This window comes from Ambystoma mexicanum, chromosome 12, assembly GCF_040938575.1.
Source record: "Ambystoma mexicanum isolate Mex_15411 chromosome 12, UKY_AmexF1_1, whole genome shotgun sequence".
Lineage (NCBI taxonomy): Eukaryota > Metazoa > Chordata > Amphibia > Caudata > Ambystomatidae > Ambystoma > Ambystoma mexicanum.
The window spans coordinates 1,152,421,096-1,152,438,339 of record NC_090936.1 but is presented as its reverse complement, the minus strand read 5'-3'; the positions used below and the strand labels follow the sequence as shown (position 1 = coordinate 1,152,438,339).

The 17,244-nt window shown below is 44.5% G+C and overlaps 1 protein-coding gene across 17 annotated transcripts in view; it reads right to left on the bottom strand.

Moving 5' to 3' along the window:
- The window catches only part of GRIP1 (glutamate receptor interacting protein 1), a 1,760,673-nt gene that overhangs the window by 268,050 nt on the left and 1,475,379 nt on the right, over positions 1 to 17,244 (bottom strand). For 10 of the 17 annotated variants that reach the window (XM_069629739.1, XM_069629748.1, XM_069629732.1 and 7 more), the window contains 2 exons: positions 13,903 to 14,061; positions 717 to 872 (listed from right to left, as the gene is read on the bottom strand). In XM_069629739.1, the coding sequence (XP_069485840.1) occupies positions 717 to 872; positions 13,903 to 14,061 (315 nt within the window). The remainder of the gene's footprint in view (positions 1 to 716; positions 873 to 13,902; positions 14,062 to 17,244) is intronic. The other 7 variants (XM_069629741.1, XM_069629743.1, XM_069629745.1 and 4 more) reach the window with 3 other exon arrangements.

Sequence of the window (17,244 nt, the reverse complement as noted above, 5' to 3'; positions counted from 1 at the left end):
AGGTCAAGCAAAGCAGCACTGAGTCGGCAAAACCTGCATATGGCGAAGACTCTGAGGAGAGCTATGTGGTTAACTCTGTTGAATGTGGCAGAGGTCAAGCAGGACCATTAGGCAGAGGACCACCTTGTGCAGGATGTGGAGTGCGATGTTATCGATGACCTGGATGGTGGCCATCTTGTAGGAGGATGTGTTTGGGGATTCTGCCGTGTGATTGCCGGCCAATGGATGATTTCTCCATTTAGGGTCCTGTGATGACACGGCTGTATTTGGCAAGTTATCTACGTCGATTGGAGGTTTCTTTCCGGGGGTCGACTATCTGGCTTGTCTGAAGGTGTGCCAGGGAAGATGTTAGTGTGAGTAGAGCATTCAAAGTGGAGGAGAGTGCACTGGTTCCTCGCACCCACCCAGTTGATGCCATTAACCCCCAAGAAGCCCTTGGGGTGCCTGCAGTGCTGCATGAATTAGTAAAGATATATGCTAAAAAGTACATCTTCTAAAATCTTCACACACCAAGGTGCCAAAGGCCGAAGGGAAAAGAAAACACTTTCCTTAACTCTTTAAATATGTATATAAAGGCCAATTTGCTGAAGCTGTCTACAAATTACAGCTTAAGTGCAGGAACTGCCTTCGGCACCACAATCCGAAAGGTACGCGACTGGTTGCTCAGAACACTAACTCGCTTTGCCTAATAGGCAGGCGACGAATCTACCACTTACATGAACTTTTGAAGTCTTTCTTTTTCATTCTCCTTCGCATCAGGGTCCCACGGGGGCTTGTTGGGTAGAGGTTGCGAGGTAGCGTCCCCATGTTCAGTGAGCTCAGGCTGTACGCGCTCATAGAGGTAGGAGAAAAAGACGAAGACACCAGGGCTGCTGTAAGAGAGAGCACATATAGGAAACCATACCGATGTTCAGGGTAGATCATCACACTTCATGCAAACACAACAAAACCAGTGTGTTCCAGATCCCAGTGCTGGTCAGTGTTCTAACAAAAATATAGGCTAAACATCATAGGGCAGGAGTGTTCCAAGACTACTGGAGTCCTCGGACAGTGGATGCCATTCGGGAACACTGACCGTCAGACAGTATAATCTCAGGGTAGTGCATCACAACACACATGCCTTATTGTGTGTTAATCAAGGGTCTCTTCGTTAGGTCTGAAAGTTCTGACTCAATCTACACACCAATGAAGATGGCCAACCCATTGCATCCCTTTATGACAATGGTGTATGGAATGGTGTTAGTTCAACAAAAAGGGGTCATGCAAAGAAAAACCACACAACAAAGACAACACGTGGAGAGGAGATAGACGGACAAGAACCCAATAAAGGTTCACCCCCGAATAATCATATTTTTAGGCCGCTGTGTGAAGACCACTAAGACCAACTGTGAGACACCAAACAGTATTTGGCCAAACAGAATGGAAACTCTGCCTAACATTGCTGTGCCTGGGGTGTGGTGCGTTAATTGCAGAGACATGACTTCACACTAATGCAATGCACTAACTCACCATTATCACAAACTTAATTAAATCAGACATCACTGTTCTTTAACACCACATACCACTTAGCAGTGATGACACATTGTGCCATCAACTCTGAATGTGTCCGCCAACAGCTGCACGGGGCAGATCTGGCCCGAGCATTTTCAACATTCCTTCAATTCCTAATTTTAGTTTACTATATTATCTGCAGTTTATGTATAGTGTTTATTAGTGGTGGGCTAGCCTATTACCATTTATGATAGATGTGGAAAGTGAGGATCACAATTTAGTTTAGTGGGAAATCCTAAACTAGAACATGGTTCCTCTTGGTTCCCGAGTCCACAATACAGTCACAACATCACATCTCCTAGCAGGAGTCTGTAACCTTTAGCTCTCCAGAGGATTTGAACTACAACTCCCATAACCCCTAGCCAGCATAATGAATGCTGGGAAATCATGGGAGTCGCAGTCCAAAAAATCCGGAGAGCCCCAGGTTGTAAACACCTATACATGTGATTTAGTGGCAAATAATCAACACTTTGACATTGGATCTGCATTTGAGCTTCTATGGCACAGGCCTTGCAACAAATTCCAGCCTGGCATAGACCACGTCAGGGTGTTAATGCATGTCTCGCCCCATTTGTAGAGACAGCCTTTGGCTGACATTACAAGCACCACTCATGGGATAAAGAAGCCTATGCTCCATGCCGATTGGTTCTTTGGGGTAAACAAGCTGGCTAGGAGGAGCAAATGAAACCTGCTGTATGTGATTACATTTCTAGATAGTCTGTATTGTAATCCTGTATTAGGTTTTTCCACAACACACCTTCTTAAGAGCAATTCAGGTATCTGAAAGGCTAGACCTTCTTGTTCAAGATGCAAACCAATAAGGTCCATGTCCAGACCTTTGGTAAGACTCATTTTTCCTCACTGGGTTTCTCTTTATTGTAGTATTTTATGCCCTGGACTGTTTTTCTGACCCTCGGTTTTTGTGTTGCATTTTGAAACAAATAAAATCTATTTACTCTCCAGTTTTTCATCAAGCTATATGAGAAAGGTAGGCAAACATCAAAAGGAATTTTTCCTGCTGGAATATTTCAATGCACTTTATTAACGTAGCGAATGTACAACTTTTTTTTATGTCAGAGCACATACAAATATACGTTTTTGTAAAATAAAATCTAAATATTTAATTATTCATCTTTAAGTACAAAATCAATCTGATTGAATAGGATATGCAGTAATAGGTGTTCTCACAGTCAAGGTGTACGTTTCCGAGTTTCAGATATCACGCCTTCATCAGGACCATGGATTACAAAGCAAGGTCTGAAAACATGACGAGGCAGGTGCCACTCTCAGTCATCCTATTCAATATAGGTTGACTGAGAATGGTGGCTGCCTCATATCGTTTCAGATCCCTGCTTTGGTCTCGAACAATCCATGGCCTTGATGAAAGTTTGATATCTGAAAGGACGACAAATACATGTTGACAGCAAGAACAGTTATGAAAATGATGCTGCATAAATATCCAATTAGATTAATTCTGTATTATGATCAAGAAGAATCAAAACGTAGAATTCTATTTGTTCATTTTGGAGTTTAAACAAGTGATTCTTCATGAGAATATACCATTATGATGATGAGATGGTCTTCAAACTGTGGGCTTGAAGTAAGGCCGGGGGGGGGCATGAGGCACATCAAAAAGGGAGTAGAGAGAATGCTTCAATAGAAAATCTAAGCAGATAAGGTATCTGAAGGGCCCCGGGAGCGCTACTTTTACTGAATGGGGCAGCGGGGAGTGGGGGGTCATCAACAATATGTTTACTCAAGGGGGTATGAGAAGGTTTGAATGTCGCTGATCTAGACGGGCTACATAGCATTGCAATGTTGCACACGTTTTGTTGATTAGTGAACTCTATATCTTTGACTTTAACAAGAACAGCACTCTGTTATTTGTTACTATTACGTTTACACTTTTCTTAATTTCTATTTCTGATTTTGTGTGTTTAGGTACAAAAAATGTTCGCTCTTCGGTTTGTTGTTGTGAATGGTCCATCTGTGATTTTCTACTAGAAAATAATTAGTGAGAGAGTGAAAGGAAAACCGATAATCTACGATAGGTTGACTATGCTGCCTCCTCCTCTACTCAGCACCAGCCTCTGCTTGCTTTGGATTGATGAGACACACCACCACAAACGGAATTGTGTCTTCTATTTTAGCTCAATTTGAGCACACTGATCCTTCTCAATGGTCTGCTCTTATGGCCAGTATAGCCAAAGAGTTACTTCTATGTAAGGATCCTTTTGACCTGAGTCTACTGGCTGATTGTTACACTTCAGCAGAGAAAAACTTCCCTACGGAGTACGTCCCATTCACAGGCTCCTTTGTGGAGCAGATACAGGTTGCCATGGCGTCTGTACAAGCTACGGCGGAACCCGTGTCAGCTGACACGTCTCGTACATGAAGGACGTACAACAAGGCACGCCCCCCTTATGGGTTTAAAACTGCCGTCTTCCAGAGGGCTTGTTGCTGCTAATTAATGTTTCTTACCATTTGCGGTTAAGTCCGTTTTCCATCGTGAAATCTTATCACAAAATCCCGACTTAATCTCCTGGTTCCGACCCACGCCTGAACCTTTGGATTGTTACGTCTCTTATTCCATTGGCACTTCTTATAGACCTCTACGGTATCGACCCGGACTGCCCCTGGACTGCCTTCTCTCCGTCCTTATCATTGTCGTGATCTTCTGGTATTTGACGCGGAACGTTATTTAGATTGTCCTTCCATGCTCCTGCTGTCTTTGCAACTCATTCGTCAGCGGTTACTCGGAACACCTCAGTTGCTCCAACCCTCGTTTGGGAAGAGTGTGTTTCAGGTAACCAACTGTGTTTGTTTTCTGCTATTTCTGCCAGCGCCATCTTTGACTATTGTACCTCATTTACCTACTGCTCTGTTGGTATTCCTCTCTACTGGATTTGGGACATTCATTGAACTACAACACTCAACGAACTTATTTTCAAAGTGCATATTGGCGTTCTCCTGATCCTGCACCAACCCAGTGCTAGCGCGGCCCTCATGCCTCCCGGGTTTACTTCCCTGTACTAAATAACCTGTTTATTATTTTTTCCTGTCGTTTTCTCCAATCCTGGAAATCGTTAACCCTTGAGAGGTCCATCCCGGGGAAAGTTCCACTCCAATCCCTGCCTAGGTATTTCCTGTCCCATAGGGTGCTTGATTGCTTACTTGTTTTCTCAGCACTGTCTAATATCTTTGTATTCCTTTGCAGCATTGGTATTGGTGTTGTGTGTTCTCCCCGCTCTTTTATTCAACTGACACCTCTGCCTGTTCCAATAGAAACAGCAGAGAGCTACGTTGTAAAGAAGAGCCCCTCTTTGAGGAAGCCTGAGTCTTGTACTCAGGGGAGCTAGAATTGGAGGCTGAATATCGATTCCTGTGTACATATCGTCTCCAAGGTCATCTATTTTCCTGACCTGTTTACGGAGCGGTAACACCGATGCCCTAAATGATTGGGTGGCGGACATGCAACCGCCTAAAGTGAATATTGCGTCACAAACAGACAAGCTGTCCAGTCTTTTTGTCTCACCTAAGATATTAAAGGTCAACAATGCTTGTCAAGTTCGTATTTTAAAGGAGATAAGAGAACAAGCTGTACAAACTGTTTGTAGCGAGATGCCATCTAGTTCCACCATGCCTATACAGCAGGGAAAAAATAACAATTCCCAATCTGCCCTCCAAGAACCTAATACAGGATATAGCACCCCCCTCATTGCTTTCTAACCAGAAATCCAACCAAAAAACAACCAATCGGCCCTCAACGAGGAAAGCCAAATGTGAGACTCTACCCACATGGAACTTTCATCTAAAAAAGTCACAAATGCCAACAATAAAGGACCCAAATTTGCACGATTTTATTATGGATCAAATAAATTTTGTTATAACCAACATTTGGAAAATGGAAGGAAAAGAGGCTAGAGAAGGCCTGCACAATAAGGTTCTTGCCTGGTTGCGGTAGAGAACTGGACCGGGTGTGGTTAGACTCTCTGATTTAAAAATCCTGCGCAGAATGGACCAGAGTGACTGGTGTTCTCAACCTTACAGCGATGTGTGTCTTAGTGGGCTGTGGGGATAGTACCCTACCTGCGTTTCTTAGTTGTTGTAAATATTTACCTAGAGGGCCTTCAATCTGTAATTTGATCCTGTGATGAATGCCTAGGGTGCATCTCTATGCTCTGCTTATTCACTACCAAAGCTATGGACTTTTGTATCCTGTTTCTTGAGTTTTGTTGAAACCTTCTGGACTAATTTGGAATTTCTCATGCTGAAGTATTATTTCCTGTTTTAGTTTCCTGCTTTGTATCCATGCTGCATTAATACCCCTTCCTGGACATTGCTAGTCCCCATAGAGTTTGGCTATAAGCTCCTAATGGAGACAGTCAAATCGAAGCAGTGATTACTGTACAGCCTTGCTTGTTTCGTAGCTGTACCATAATCCCTCAGAGGCAGTGTATCTTAGACCACGCTGCTCAGTTGGACTAGTGCCATTAGGTTACTGTTAAATGCGTTGTTTGTATACATCAGTATTGTGACTACCATGTCTGTTTTTCTTTTGTATTTTTTTTATGTTTTATGTAATGTGCTTTGATGCCTACGGGCTTTGGCGCTATATAAATGTATAAATAAAAAAATAAATCAAAGAAAACAAACACTGGAGCAGATCAATGACGACAACAGCACAATATTTGGCACTGAGAAGAGATCTACTGGTTGAACAAAAGGAACTGAACTTTCTTGCAGAAAGTTAACAAAAATGGTCCGACAGCAGATCTCCCAGGAAAAGCATTTCAACGTCACATGCCTTGGATGCAAACCTTTCATCTCTGCTTGACTTGACAATGGGGCGAGGGACAGTTCTAAGGTGTTAACCAGAAGATCTCTTACACGAGTACGTGGAAGGATTTTGTTGGCTAGGAGGAGAAAGGCTGTGTCTATATTTACATCTGGGCAGAGGACCTTAAAAAACACAGCACAGCGTTCAACATAGCGGATGTAGGATACAGCGTAGAGAAGAAACCAAATCGCAACTACTTTTCCTGAAAAGCAGATTAACTGCAGTGTTTTGTACTCCCAGAAGTAGATCCAGCAAATATGGAGCCAGCCCGGCAGAGAGGGCATTAGCAGAAACCAATGAGGAGTCTATCAAGGCACCCACACCATATGGTGGGTGCTCAGTAGAGTATAGGGAAGGACTTTTCAAAGCTGATTAAGTTTAAAATAGAAAGCTTGGGGGGCTAATTTGATAAAATTGGCAGGCCGACGAAGAGCAGCACAGAACAAGCTCCTAGAGTAAATGCCAATAGCTGCTAAACAGGTTTACACTCTTTATTAGGAGTGAAGAAATCCGGGGCCGCAGTGGGCACCAAATGTGCCATTGCATGCACCCTCATCCTTCCAAATAGTCATCTCTTTGGCATTTCAATATCAGAGAAAGGCACAACAATGGAGGGGGTTTAGCTATGTATGTACAAATGGGCTTTTGTTTTCCAAGTAAAGGCATAGCTGAGGGCCAAGAGAGGAATGCTTTTCTTGATAAAAAAAATAGATTGCGACCAACTGCACATTTACGAACATCAGGCAGATAAATAAAATAGCTATTTTTGGCTCTGTACAGAGATGCATGAAAGGTGTTGGCGGTGGGGGGAGGTGTACATTAGGGACATAGGGATGGAGACACTGATCACATTTTAAAGGACAACAAAACACTAGATTTTCAACAAGCTATAGAAGGTCATCTTGTGGTCCTGGTGATCGCCCCAATTGCTTGGCCTTTGATCTCATTGTTTATGTCACCAGAACCCCTCAATGGGCGATCAGAATTATTATCCACAACGGCCTGTCATAAGGTGAACTATCTGCTCCTGAGCAGATTTACCTTCATCACCACTCCCCTAAACTCCTCCTTTTCTAGTATGTGTTTTTAAAAGAATAGCTTTTTGGAATGTTTGTTTTTGACTGGAACATCTTTGTTAACATATACAAATTAATTGATCAGCAAAATGTTCATAGCCAGAAACTTAAGTTGTTACTATTAATTGATGTCTCCATACATTGATACCACCTAAGAACTCCGGCCAGTAAAGAGAGATACATATCAGTTGGAAAAGGTAAAGACACCAGTGTTCACAGAATGGGAGGAGGAGGATGATTACTTTCAGCTCTGCAGTTACCCAATATGCAGAAGGAAAGCCAGAATCATGTTCTAACACTGGGCAATTCAGTTTTTCTGAAAAGGGCTCTGCTTGCTTACACAGCAGCAAAGAAGCAATGTAGGAACATGAACATTTAAGACGTTGGTCTGGGACTCTGAGAAAGCTCTTCTCACACCAAGCTTTAAGGTTCTCTCCCTTTGGGGTGTGAGCAGCCTTGGAAGAAAACCAGGAAAAGCGATGTTCTGCTTGAAATGAAATTCTGACCTAACCTCCACCGCATAAGTAGGATGTGTGCTGCACAACATTCCTCCTCTTCTTCCGACACTTATATTCATGAAAAGGCAAGTGGAGAAGTGGCTGTGATGAAGCCCCTTGAGTTTCCACTCATCAGATCAATATACTGTGCATGTTCTCATAAGGAAAATTGAGACTAGCACATGGATGCAACGACCACGCTCGCTTTCTGTACACAATGCAGAGAAGTAGAAATTCATCCCTGCCACATGTGCTGGCTTTAACAGTTTGTCAAACAAGGAAGAGGTGAAACTAGGAAAGTGACTACAGCGATTAGTTCAGACACCACAAACATGAATTTTAAGAAAAGGATAATCAAACCTGAAACGAAAGATTGTGGAACCGGTCATTCACCCAGAGACCTGCATCTCTCACTTGATCGCAACTTCTTTAAATGAGTGGACATTCCCGTGGCTTATCAAGCAGTTATCCGCACCCCTCACCACACACTCAACATCAATGGGCCACTAATGGCGTATGCTGCAATTTACAATAACTTCAACAACAAAAACCTGAAGGGACCAACTGTAAAGAAGCAACCGGATGAAAATTACATCATTCTAAACTTTGTATTTATAATGTTGGCAACACCGTCCCGCACAACCTGCAACAATTATTGAAGGTGTCACTGTGGACACATTATCAGCAGCTATAACAAACAAGGGCTGGTCATGATTGTGAAGGGAGCACCTTTTAAGAACATCAGCTTCCTGTAGGTTTTGGGTTTAGCTAAACAAGGCAAACTGAAATCCTTCCTGATTGGGTGCTCCCACCCTTGTTCTACGTGGATGGATTGCCAAGGAACATATTCCCACACAAACATTATGCAAGATGGCACTGGAACTACTGCGGTAGTTTGCAGTTCCCCCTAGCATCCGAAAGAGTGGTAAAACCACGAAACATGAACCTTTCCAAAATAAATGTTGCTCTTACTTGTGTGGTGTGAGAAACCGGAAGGTACTCTCACTCCTATTCCCCATGGATACACTATGCAAGTGGCCAGGGAAAGGCCATCGCTCTTGGACCCTGACCCTGGAGGTGGACAAGCGAGAGAGGATCAGCTGGGTGGAGGGTCTTTGGGGACTAGGAGTGTGGAGCCCTTTGGAGGGACATGGTAGCCCCTCTTTCCTACCAATAACCAACATGACCCTACCCCGAACTTTATGGGCTATTGTAAGCCTGTTCCCCTCACTTTCTCTAATGTGCCATGTGACAGTACTGTGACGAGGAAAGGAGACTAAGAGGAATGAACACTAGACACTTTTACCACTTAGGTACTGGGATGAGGAAGCTGCCTCCCGAGCATTGTGAAGGTCAGGCATGTCTTCCTAATTATGGTCAGGTAGATCTAATTGACCAGGCACACCTGCAGCCTGTTAGAAGGTACATAAAATTAGAGACTGGGAACACCCCAGGGAGAAGCAGGAAGGCTGGCATGCAGAGACCAGCAGGGGACCCGCTCTACGAAGAGGCAGCTGTGGTCCGACTGGAAAGGGAACCAGGACACCGGCAGACCAGGAGTAAAGAGGACACCGCCTGCGTCCACTGAAAAACAGACAGAACCGGAGCAAAGAAAGAAGCATCCGACAGGCAAGCAGGGCTCGCAACTACAGCGTTTCCCGGCTCCGGAAGCAGAGGGGAACCACAAGAGCCACTGAGAGCAGGAGCAAACCTCCGGTGAGTGTCAGAAGGACACACGGACACTCGGTAGCTCCGGAGCCCACCGCAGCCAAGTGCCGGCCCATCTCTTTTGAATACCAAACTAAAAGCATACTCATATTTACACCACAGGAATGTATTTCAAATAACCAGAGTGTTTCTCGGAATGAAAACTTAAAATTTAAGCAACACAAGTTACTATTGAATTGAAAGGAACTTGGATACAAAGGATGTTAAAACCATTAAGCGGTTTACCTGTGAAGCACAAAGAGAATATTAAAATATATCCTAAGAGGCTAACAAGGAGAAGCCAAACAGAATGGAACTTTGTACATACGGCTAGGAGGCCAACCAAAAGACACTAAGCGGGAACACCTTGGTGGACATGAGCAAGTGCCAAGGTAACCCTTGGTGCACAGGAACAGCAAGTGCCAAGGAAACCCTTGGTACACAGGAGCAAGTGCTAAGGAACTGGCGGGGCTGAAGAGACCAGTGATCCTGGTTGCGTAAACTGTAATGGCTGGACCGCACGGTCTAACAACTGTGCCTAGACCAGTGAACCCTGAATACTGAAGACCCAGGATATTGGGAAAACCAACTGGTAAAACGAACTAAAGCAAGTACAAAAGGTGAAGTTGAAGTCTTGGGAAGGGAACCCTGAGGCTGAAAAACCTGTTCATGTTGTCTTGAGAGCAAGTTCTCAAGACCCCTTTTTGTTTTGAACTGTGTTGCATGAGACTCGGGGCAGGGAACCCCAAGGATTATCTTGACCTATGTTGCTTAGAGATCGAGGGAGGTGATCTCGAGACTTTTTTGGGACTATCTGATACTTGGGGAAAGAGAGCTGAGAACTGGAAGAAGCACTGACCTTTGAGTTGAACATTGTTTCTTTGGTTATGTTGAGGGCTATAAGCTGTGGACACAGACAGACTTTCAAGTGGGACTATTTGATTCAGACTTTCCTTAGTTTTATTCCGATAGGAAAATCCCACCTCACCATAGGGCAAGATAGGTCTTCAATCCTCCTGACATTTGATTTAATAAAGTGTTTTAGTTTGAAATATAAGTCTGTTGTCTGTGTCTTGCTTCATGAAGCCCTCACAGTGGGCAGTGTAATATTCACCCTCTTACCAAGGACAGAGTATTATGCCCTCACCTCTGGACTATACGGCTATCTCCACAACAGTGAGTGTGGCATGACACAGAGCTTAGTCTCTGGATCTCTTCTTTCCTAGAAAGATACTGGGAATTGGTGGGCCATTCCTCCTGCAGTGATCTGGTAACTCAAAGGTGTGGCTGATCTGGCTGTGGAAAAACCACCACTTACATTGATGAGGTGCTGCGGCTTGTAAGGCTAATTTTGGCACAGAGAGTGTGTTGGTCTCAGTGGTGGACGACCTCACCCAGCTGGTTCATCAGTGGCGAGTTCGTGCTCTGATTCTTTTCAGCTCGCTAGGAGTGGTGGTCGCGCCTTTTCCATTCTAGAGGCCAAACTGCGGAATACTCTACCACTCTCTTTTAGGGCCACTGAATACCATTTACAGTTCTGACATTTGTCAGAACTCATCTTTTTTTGTTCTTTCTGAGCTTTCTTTTCCTTAGCTTTTCCTGTTGTATCTCTAACGCCAAGATGCCTCTGGTGTACGTGCGCTATATAACTATGCTTAACATAACATAAATTTACTGTGTCATGTTACGTGGTGGAAGCCTGAACGGGTAGGGTTTTAGCTTAGCCAGTTTTTGGTACTGGTGACTCTCTCTGGAAGAGGCGAATAGAAGTCAGTCTGACCTGAATCATGGCATCACGCTTTGATGGATGGAAACCTGCCTTAGAATCCTCTGGGAAGGGAACAGATTGTCCCTGTAAGAGAGGTTATTATGGGGTATGTTATGGCCAGTAAATCAGAGGTCTCATTACACCCATGTACAGTTAGCGAAAACCTGTTGCTTTGCATCTCCATATTGGCTCGGCTCCCGCAGGAGAAATAATCCATGCGGAGCACAGGTAGCAGCAATGGACGTGTGCAGCGAGGAATGCCAATCTTTGCAAATGTGTGCACTGTACATGGCTTCCAAAATGGCGAATTGGTCTCTTGTAGGTTCAGTCCATGTTCTTGTGTATTCAATTAAGTAAGCTAATCTCTTTCCTTTCAAGACACCAATAACCTGCCAGGGATGTTCCAGGAAACCAGGTTATATGGGGGGCGGAGGCCCATATAATCTAGAATGTCCAAAGGTCAGTTATGGGTGTTTGGAGGTGAATCGCAGCAAGAGTTTGGAGAGGCTGTGAGGATGAAGGAGCAAAGAGGGGATGAGAGTAGAAAGGCTGGTGGAGGGCCGGCCAGCTAATGAGAAGATGGAGGAGAGAAGATCTAAGGAGGAGGTAGAGAGGAAGAGTAAAACTGAGTTTGGCAAGAACACTAAATCCAAGGAGGACTCACAGCAAAAGACTAAGTAGAAGCAGAAGACGAGACCCATGGAACAGGTGGTAGAGAGGAGGCCTAAGGAGGTGGATAAAAGAGCTAAGCAGGAGGTGGTGACAAGCGGATTTAAAGAGGAAACAAGATAGAAAGGTTAAGGAGGAAGTGGAGAGAAAATCCAAGGCAGAGAGATAGCAAAAGAGTGAGGAGGAGGTGGATATCAGATATAAGGAGAAATAAGAGTCAGGCAGGAGGCAGAATCAAGAGCGGAGTAGGGAGGAAGTGGTGAAGAGAAGATGCAAAGAAGAGGGATAGAAAGGTTAAGGAGCAAGTGAAGAGAATGTGCAAGGAAGAGTGACAGCGAAAGAGTGATGAGGGGGTATCAAATCCAAGGAGAAAGACAAGAACCCATAAGGTGGCAGAGAGGAGAGCCAAGGTGGACGTTGCGAGAAACTATAATGAAGAGACACAGGGTGCGCGACTTTGTGGGGAGGGGGAATGAGAATGTGGAGAAGCATCAAGAAAGCACACCAGGGTTTATGGCTAGCACAGGGAGGAAAGAGAAGGTCCTCTGGGTATGAGCACATGGTGTGACTATGAAGGGGAGAGGCAGGTTGGGGTGGGTGGCGGATAACCAGGATAGGACACTTGGGCAAAGCAATAGACAGGAAGCTATGGAAGAGCCTCCTTAGCAGGCACGAGCGGAACCTGCCTTTCACTCGGATAGAATAGCAGCAAGATGTTGAAGCCTGAAACACCAACTATGAAGATTCAGGATAACAATACGTGACACGATGAGGATCAACAAACATTTACTGGAGAACCAAAAACAAGATATCGAGAAACCTTGGGATTTGGGTGGGGGGGCAGAAAAAGGTTGAAATCAGCTCCTTGTTAGTCCCCACGCAACCTATTCACTCCCTTCCTAAACAAAAATAAAGGACTTAATACCATAACCGCTTGGACTGACCAGTTCTTTGATTCATTGTCTACTGCAAGACAATAGGCAATATGCAGGAATGCTGTGTGTGTCTGGTCGTCAGTGCCGCCACAGATCTTCAGAAGCCCTGTAGATGAGGCAAGATTGTGTAGTGACAGTCAGCCAAGAAAACCTCACACTGGTCATTGAGACCTGGAAGTAAAAGGAATTCTTTCAACTGAGTGCACTCTTTGAAATCAGAATAACACAGATATAGGGACCCAACCCTTCTCAGGAAGCAAAATGCACAACGTTTCAGAACTCTGCGACCAGCAAAGGTCACCCCCACTGCCGATGAAACAGAGAATTCCAAAATCAGCAAGGCAAAGGATCCGCACGTCACAGTGTTGGGAAATTTTAAATGAAGAAAATTGACTTAGTCACCATGGACAATTGCTTGAAAAAAAAGCCCAGCACTAGAAAAGTGTTTCCCTGCGGACATGAAGTCATCTGGCCAATTTAATTGATAAAAGTGTAATTTTTGCAATTACGTGTTTGCGAGAGTCTAGAAAGATGGTCAAAATCGATGGAGACAACAACTCATAGTACGAAATGTGTCTATTTGTGTATTTCATTGCTCTGGTGGGTTCAACATAAATGATACAACTTGCGGTCATGTTCCCGTGAGTTACTGAAAGAACCTTTTATTATCAATAACCTCTTTGATCATGTTTAAGACACCATTGTCTATCTTTTAATTCTGCCCAATTAGGTTTTAGGCCCCATCCCTACGACCACAGCAGAGGGGGAAAAGCACAACACACAACGCAGAAAGGCTTGAAATGAGCAAAGCATGAGAGGCGGCAAGGAAAAGTCAGGAGGAAGAAGCGTGGAACATTACGGAGGTGGTTTGAGGCAGGTGGTTTCTGGCCTTTCGAGGCGGGCTTCCTGCCATGCTCGGGGTGGTGGTAGGTGTTATAGTGCTGGTAGGTGTGGCAGCTGCTGTGCCTGTTGGAGCGGGAGTCCCAGGTAAGTTGCCTGTTGCTTCTCTGAACTTTCACTGCCCACGTGATGGGATGGTGGGGGGACCACAGGAAATCGGAAAGGATCAGAAGAAAAGGGAAAGGTAAGGGATGGTTACAAAGGAAAGCAAAAGGTAGCAGACGTGAAAGCAGGTTGCATGGAACAGAGCAATTCCCTCTTTCAACCCATTTTCAATGTATTTGTGTTGACTTCTGTAAAACCCCCACAGCATATTAGGGACAGAAACTATCTGCACACAACATATTGACGATTGAGTAACCTGGTCCCAATAAAAAAAACACAAATGGCTCAGCTGCATACACTTATGTGGGAAATCTTAATTTAGGAGGGGGAGCTTTTTGCTGTTATTTCCCACCCAACTCCTTACAACAAACCCAGCTCATCAGTAGGAAGCCCAGCAGGTTAGGTTTCCTAGTGAAAGAATTGAGGAACTAGGAAGTTGGACTCTGGGTTGTGACAGGTCACCATAAAAATAATCACTTTCCAAATGGATTTCCTATGACGTTACACTTTCATTTTCCAGCATTGAGGACACATCTGAATTTCAACACAAGCCTTACCTTGCTTCCAAAACGGTCTTCCAGTGCTTTAAAGCAGCCATTGGGTGGCAAAAGCACTATACAAACAACAAATGCAATAACAGCGTTGCACTGTCTAAAGAGTTTCATCGTGGGGACTAACCTCTCCCAGGAAATTACGAAACAGAAGTTAAGCACACCCCAGAAATGATTGTGTAGTCGAATTTTGTTACAAATGATGCTACTTGTACATTGTGTATTAAACATAGCCCAGAAATGATCGTTGTGACGAATCGAGAGTATTTGCCACTTCTCCCTGGGGGGAGCCACCCCTTTTGAGGCCAGGGAGGTGAAACCGCTGTGCAAGACACTCCCCTAGGGTCTGGCAAGTGGGACCTCACTGGGAGTGACTCCCCTCTAGGGGGACAAGGACTAATTTTCACAAGGAATTTTCTATGAAAGCAACACTATCTGCCTATATGGGATTGCCTTCAATCACAAGTAATGTGCCTTCCTTTTGTTTGGCTTCAGGTGGTGCTGGATCCAATATGACACCTGAAGGAAAACGGAACGCCACTTTGAACGTGAACTTATATATAACAGGTATGAACCGAACGAGAAGGGCGAGAGAGAGCCATTCTCAGGGGAAGCCCTCTGACGTAGCAACATCTTGGAGGGGGGGCAGCAGTGAAGAGCTGCAGAGCCTGCCACAGCCCGGGAAGGAAGGAACACCAGATGAAGACTCCGGAAACCCAGCGCAACGGACAGTGGGGAAACCGCTGTCAGCATGGGACACTGAAGACCGTCCTACGTGGTGGCGTGACCACAAAAAAGCTGTGGTGGGCCTGGTGCCCAATTAATGTTGCCAAAACCGTAGAGGACGGAAGGAACAAAACCTCTCATCGGCAGCCATATGCCGAGGACACTGATACCGCGAGACACCAAGAGCGAGGCTGCACTGGAGTTGAGAAAGAGGAGGAATAGAGTCCAGGAACGCGACCCAGCCCCGGAAATCCACCCACCAGAAGTGAAGGTACCGGGGTGGTACACAGAAGGGGGAGGCAGCCAGTACCACATATATTAATTGAAAGAAACTGCAAAGGGGAGTGAAGATAATTGAAAAAGCACAAATGTGCATATGGCGAAAGAGCGAGTAAGTTACAAAGTATAATTGTAGAGGAACAGTCGAAGCCATTAGAGACTTTCAAAACCAAAGCCAGAGAAAGGGGAATCCAGGAGAGAGGCCCTAGGACTGGTGGTCTGATACCATTGTTAAAGGTACACTAAACCCCAATCAAAAGAGAGACAAGTATAAAGAGTCTGAAGGACTAACCAAGTCAGAGGTGGAGAATCAATTGATTCCCCAAGTCATTACCCCTCTTCCAACAAGAAGATCCTAAAGACATACTGGGCAGTTCCCCAAAGTGTTTTTCAAACACCTAGGTAGAGTCACCAACTTCTTTCATTATATTCAGATACAAGCGGCAAAACAATAAACCTAAAGCTCATTGAATTCCAGAGGCTAGGTTGAACATTATTGAGGAAGAACTAGAGGAGATGCTCAAGGCTGACATTATCAATCCATCCGAGAGTCCCTGGTCTTCCCCCCATTGTTATGGTCCAAAGCCAGACACATCCTGGTGCTTCTGTATTGACTTTAGGAAGCTAAACTCAATTTCCACCTTCGACAATTATCCCATGCCCAGAATTGATGAACTTTTTGAAAAGTTGGGTACTGCCAAATACAACTCCACACTTAACTTATCAAAAGGGTATTGGTAGGTAACCCTAAACTCAGGGGATAAAGAGAAAACAGCCTTTTCTACACCACAAGGTTTATTTCAGTTTAAGGTACTTCCCATTGGCTTACATGGAGCTTCTGCCACATTTCAATGGCTCATGGATAAAATCTTGAGACTGTATGCCACTTTCTGTGGAGCCTACTTGGATGATATAGTGCATAGTAATACCTGGCCAGAGCACTTACTACATCTGTATACCATAGCTCAAGCCCTCTGGAAAGCAGGCTTACAGGCTAATCTAGGAAAAAAGCCATTTAGCCTAATGAGCCGTCATATATCTGGGATACATTGTTGGGAATGGCCTTCTCCAAAACCAGGCCGATAAAGTGAAGGTGGTGCAACAAACACCAACCCAAAACCTAAGTCGAAACAAGACATTCAAGCCTTGCTGGGATTAACATTTGTCGTGACATTAACTGGATACTACCAGAGGTTTATCCCTAATTATTTCACCCTGGTGGCTAATCTCATCGACAAACTAAAGAATTGTCAACCTCAGAAATTGACCTGGGGGGAAAAGAAGATCAGCAAAGCTATAAAGCTTGAAGCACATCCTCTGTCAAAAACCCGTACTCCAAATGAGAGATTTCAATCAAGGGTTCATCCTCCAGACAGATGCTTCCAAAGTTGCTTGGGAGCAGTGCTATCTCAAGAGCACAACGACATTGAGCATCTGACTATACACCAGTAGGAAGCTCTTTCCTCGTGAACAATCATATGCCAGCGTAGAACTCAAGGCCCTAGCTATCAAGTGGGCCAAAGTACATCTACATAAATACCTAATGGGAACGAAGTTCAGGTTAAAAATAGACCATTCACCATTTACCTGAAAGCACTCTATCCCTTTTGCTTTACGGTGGAGCACAGAAAAGGAAAAGA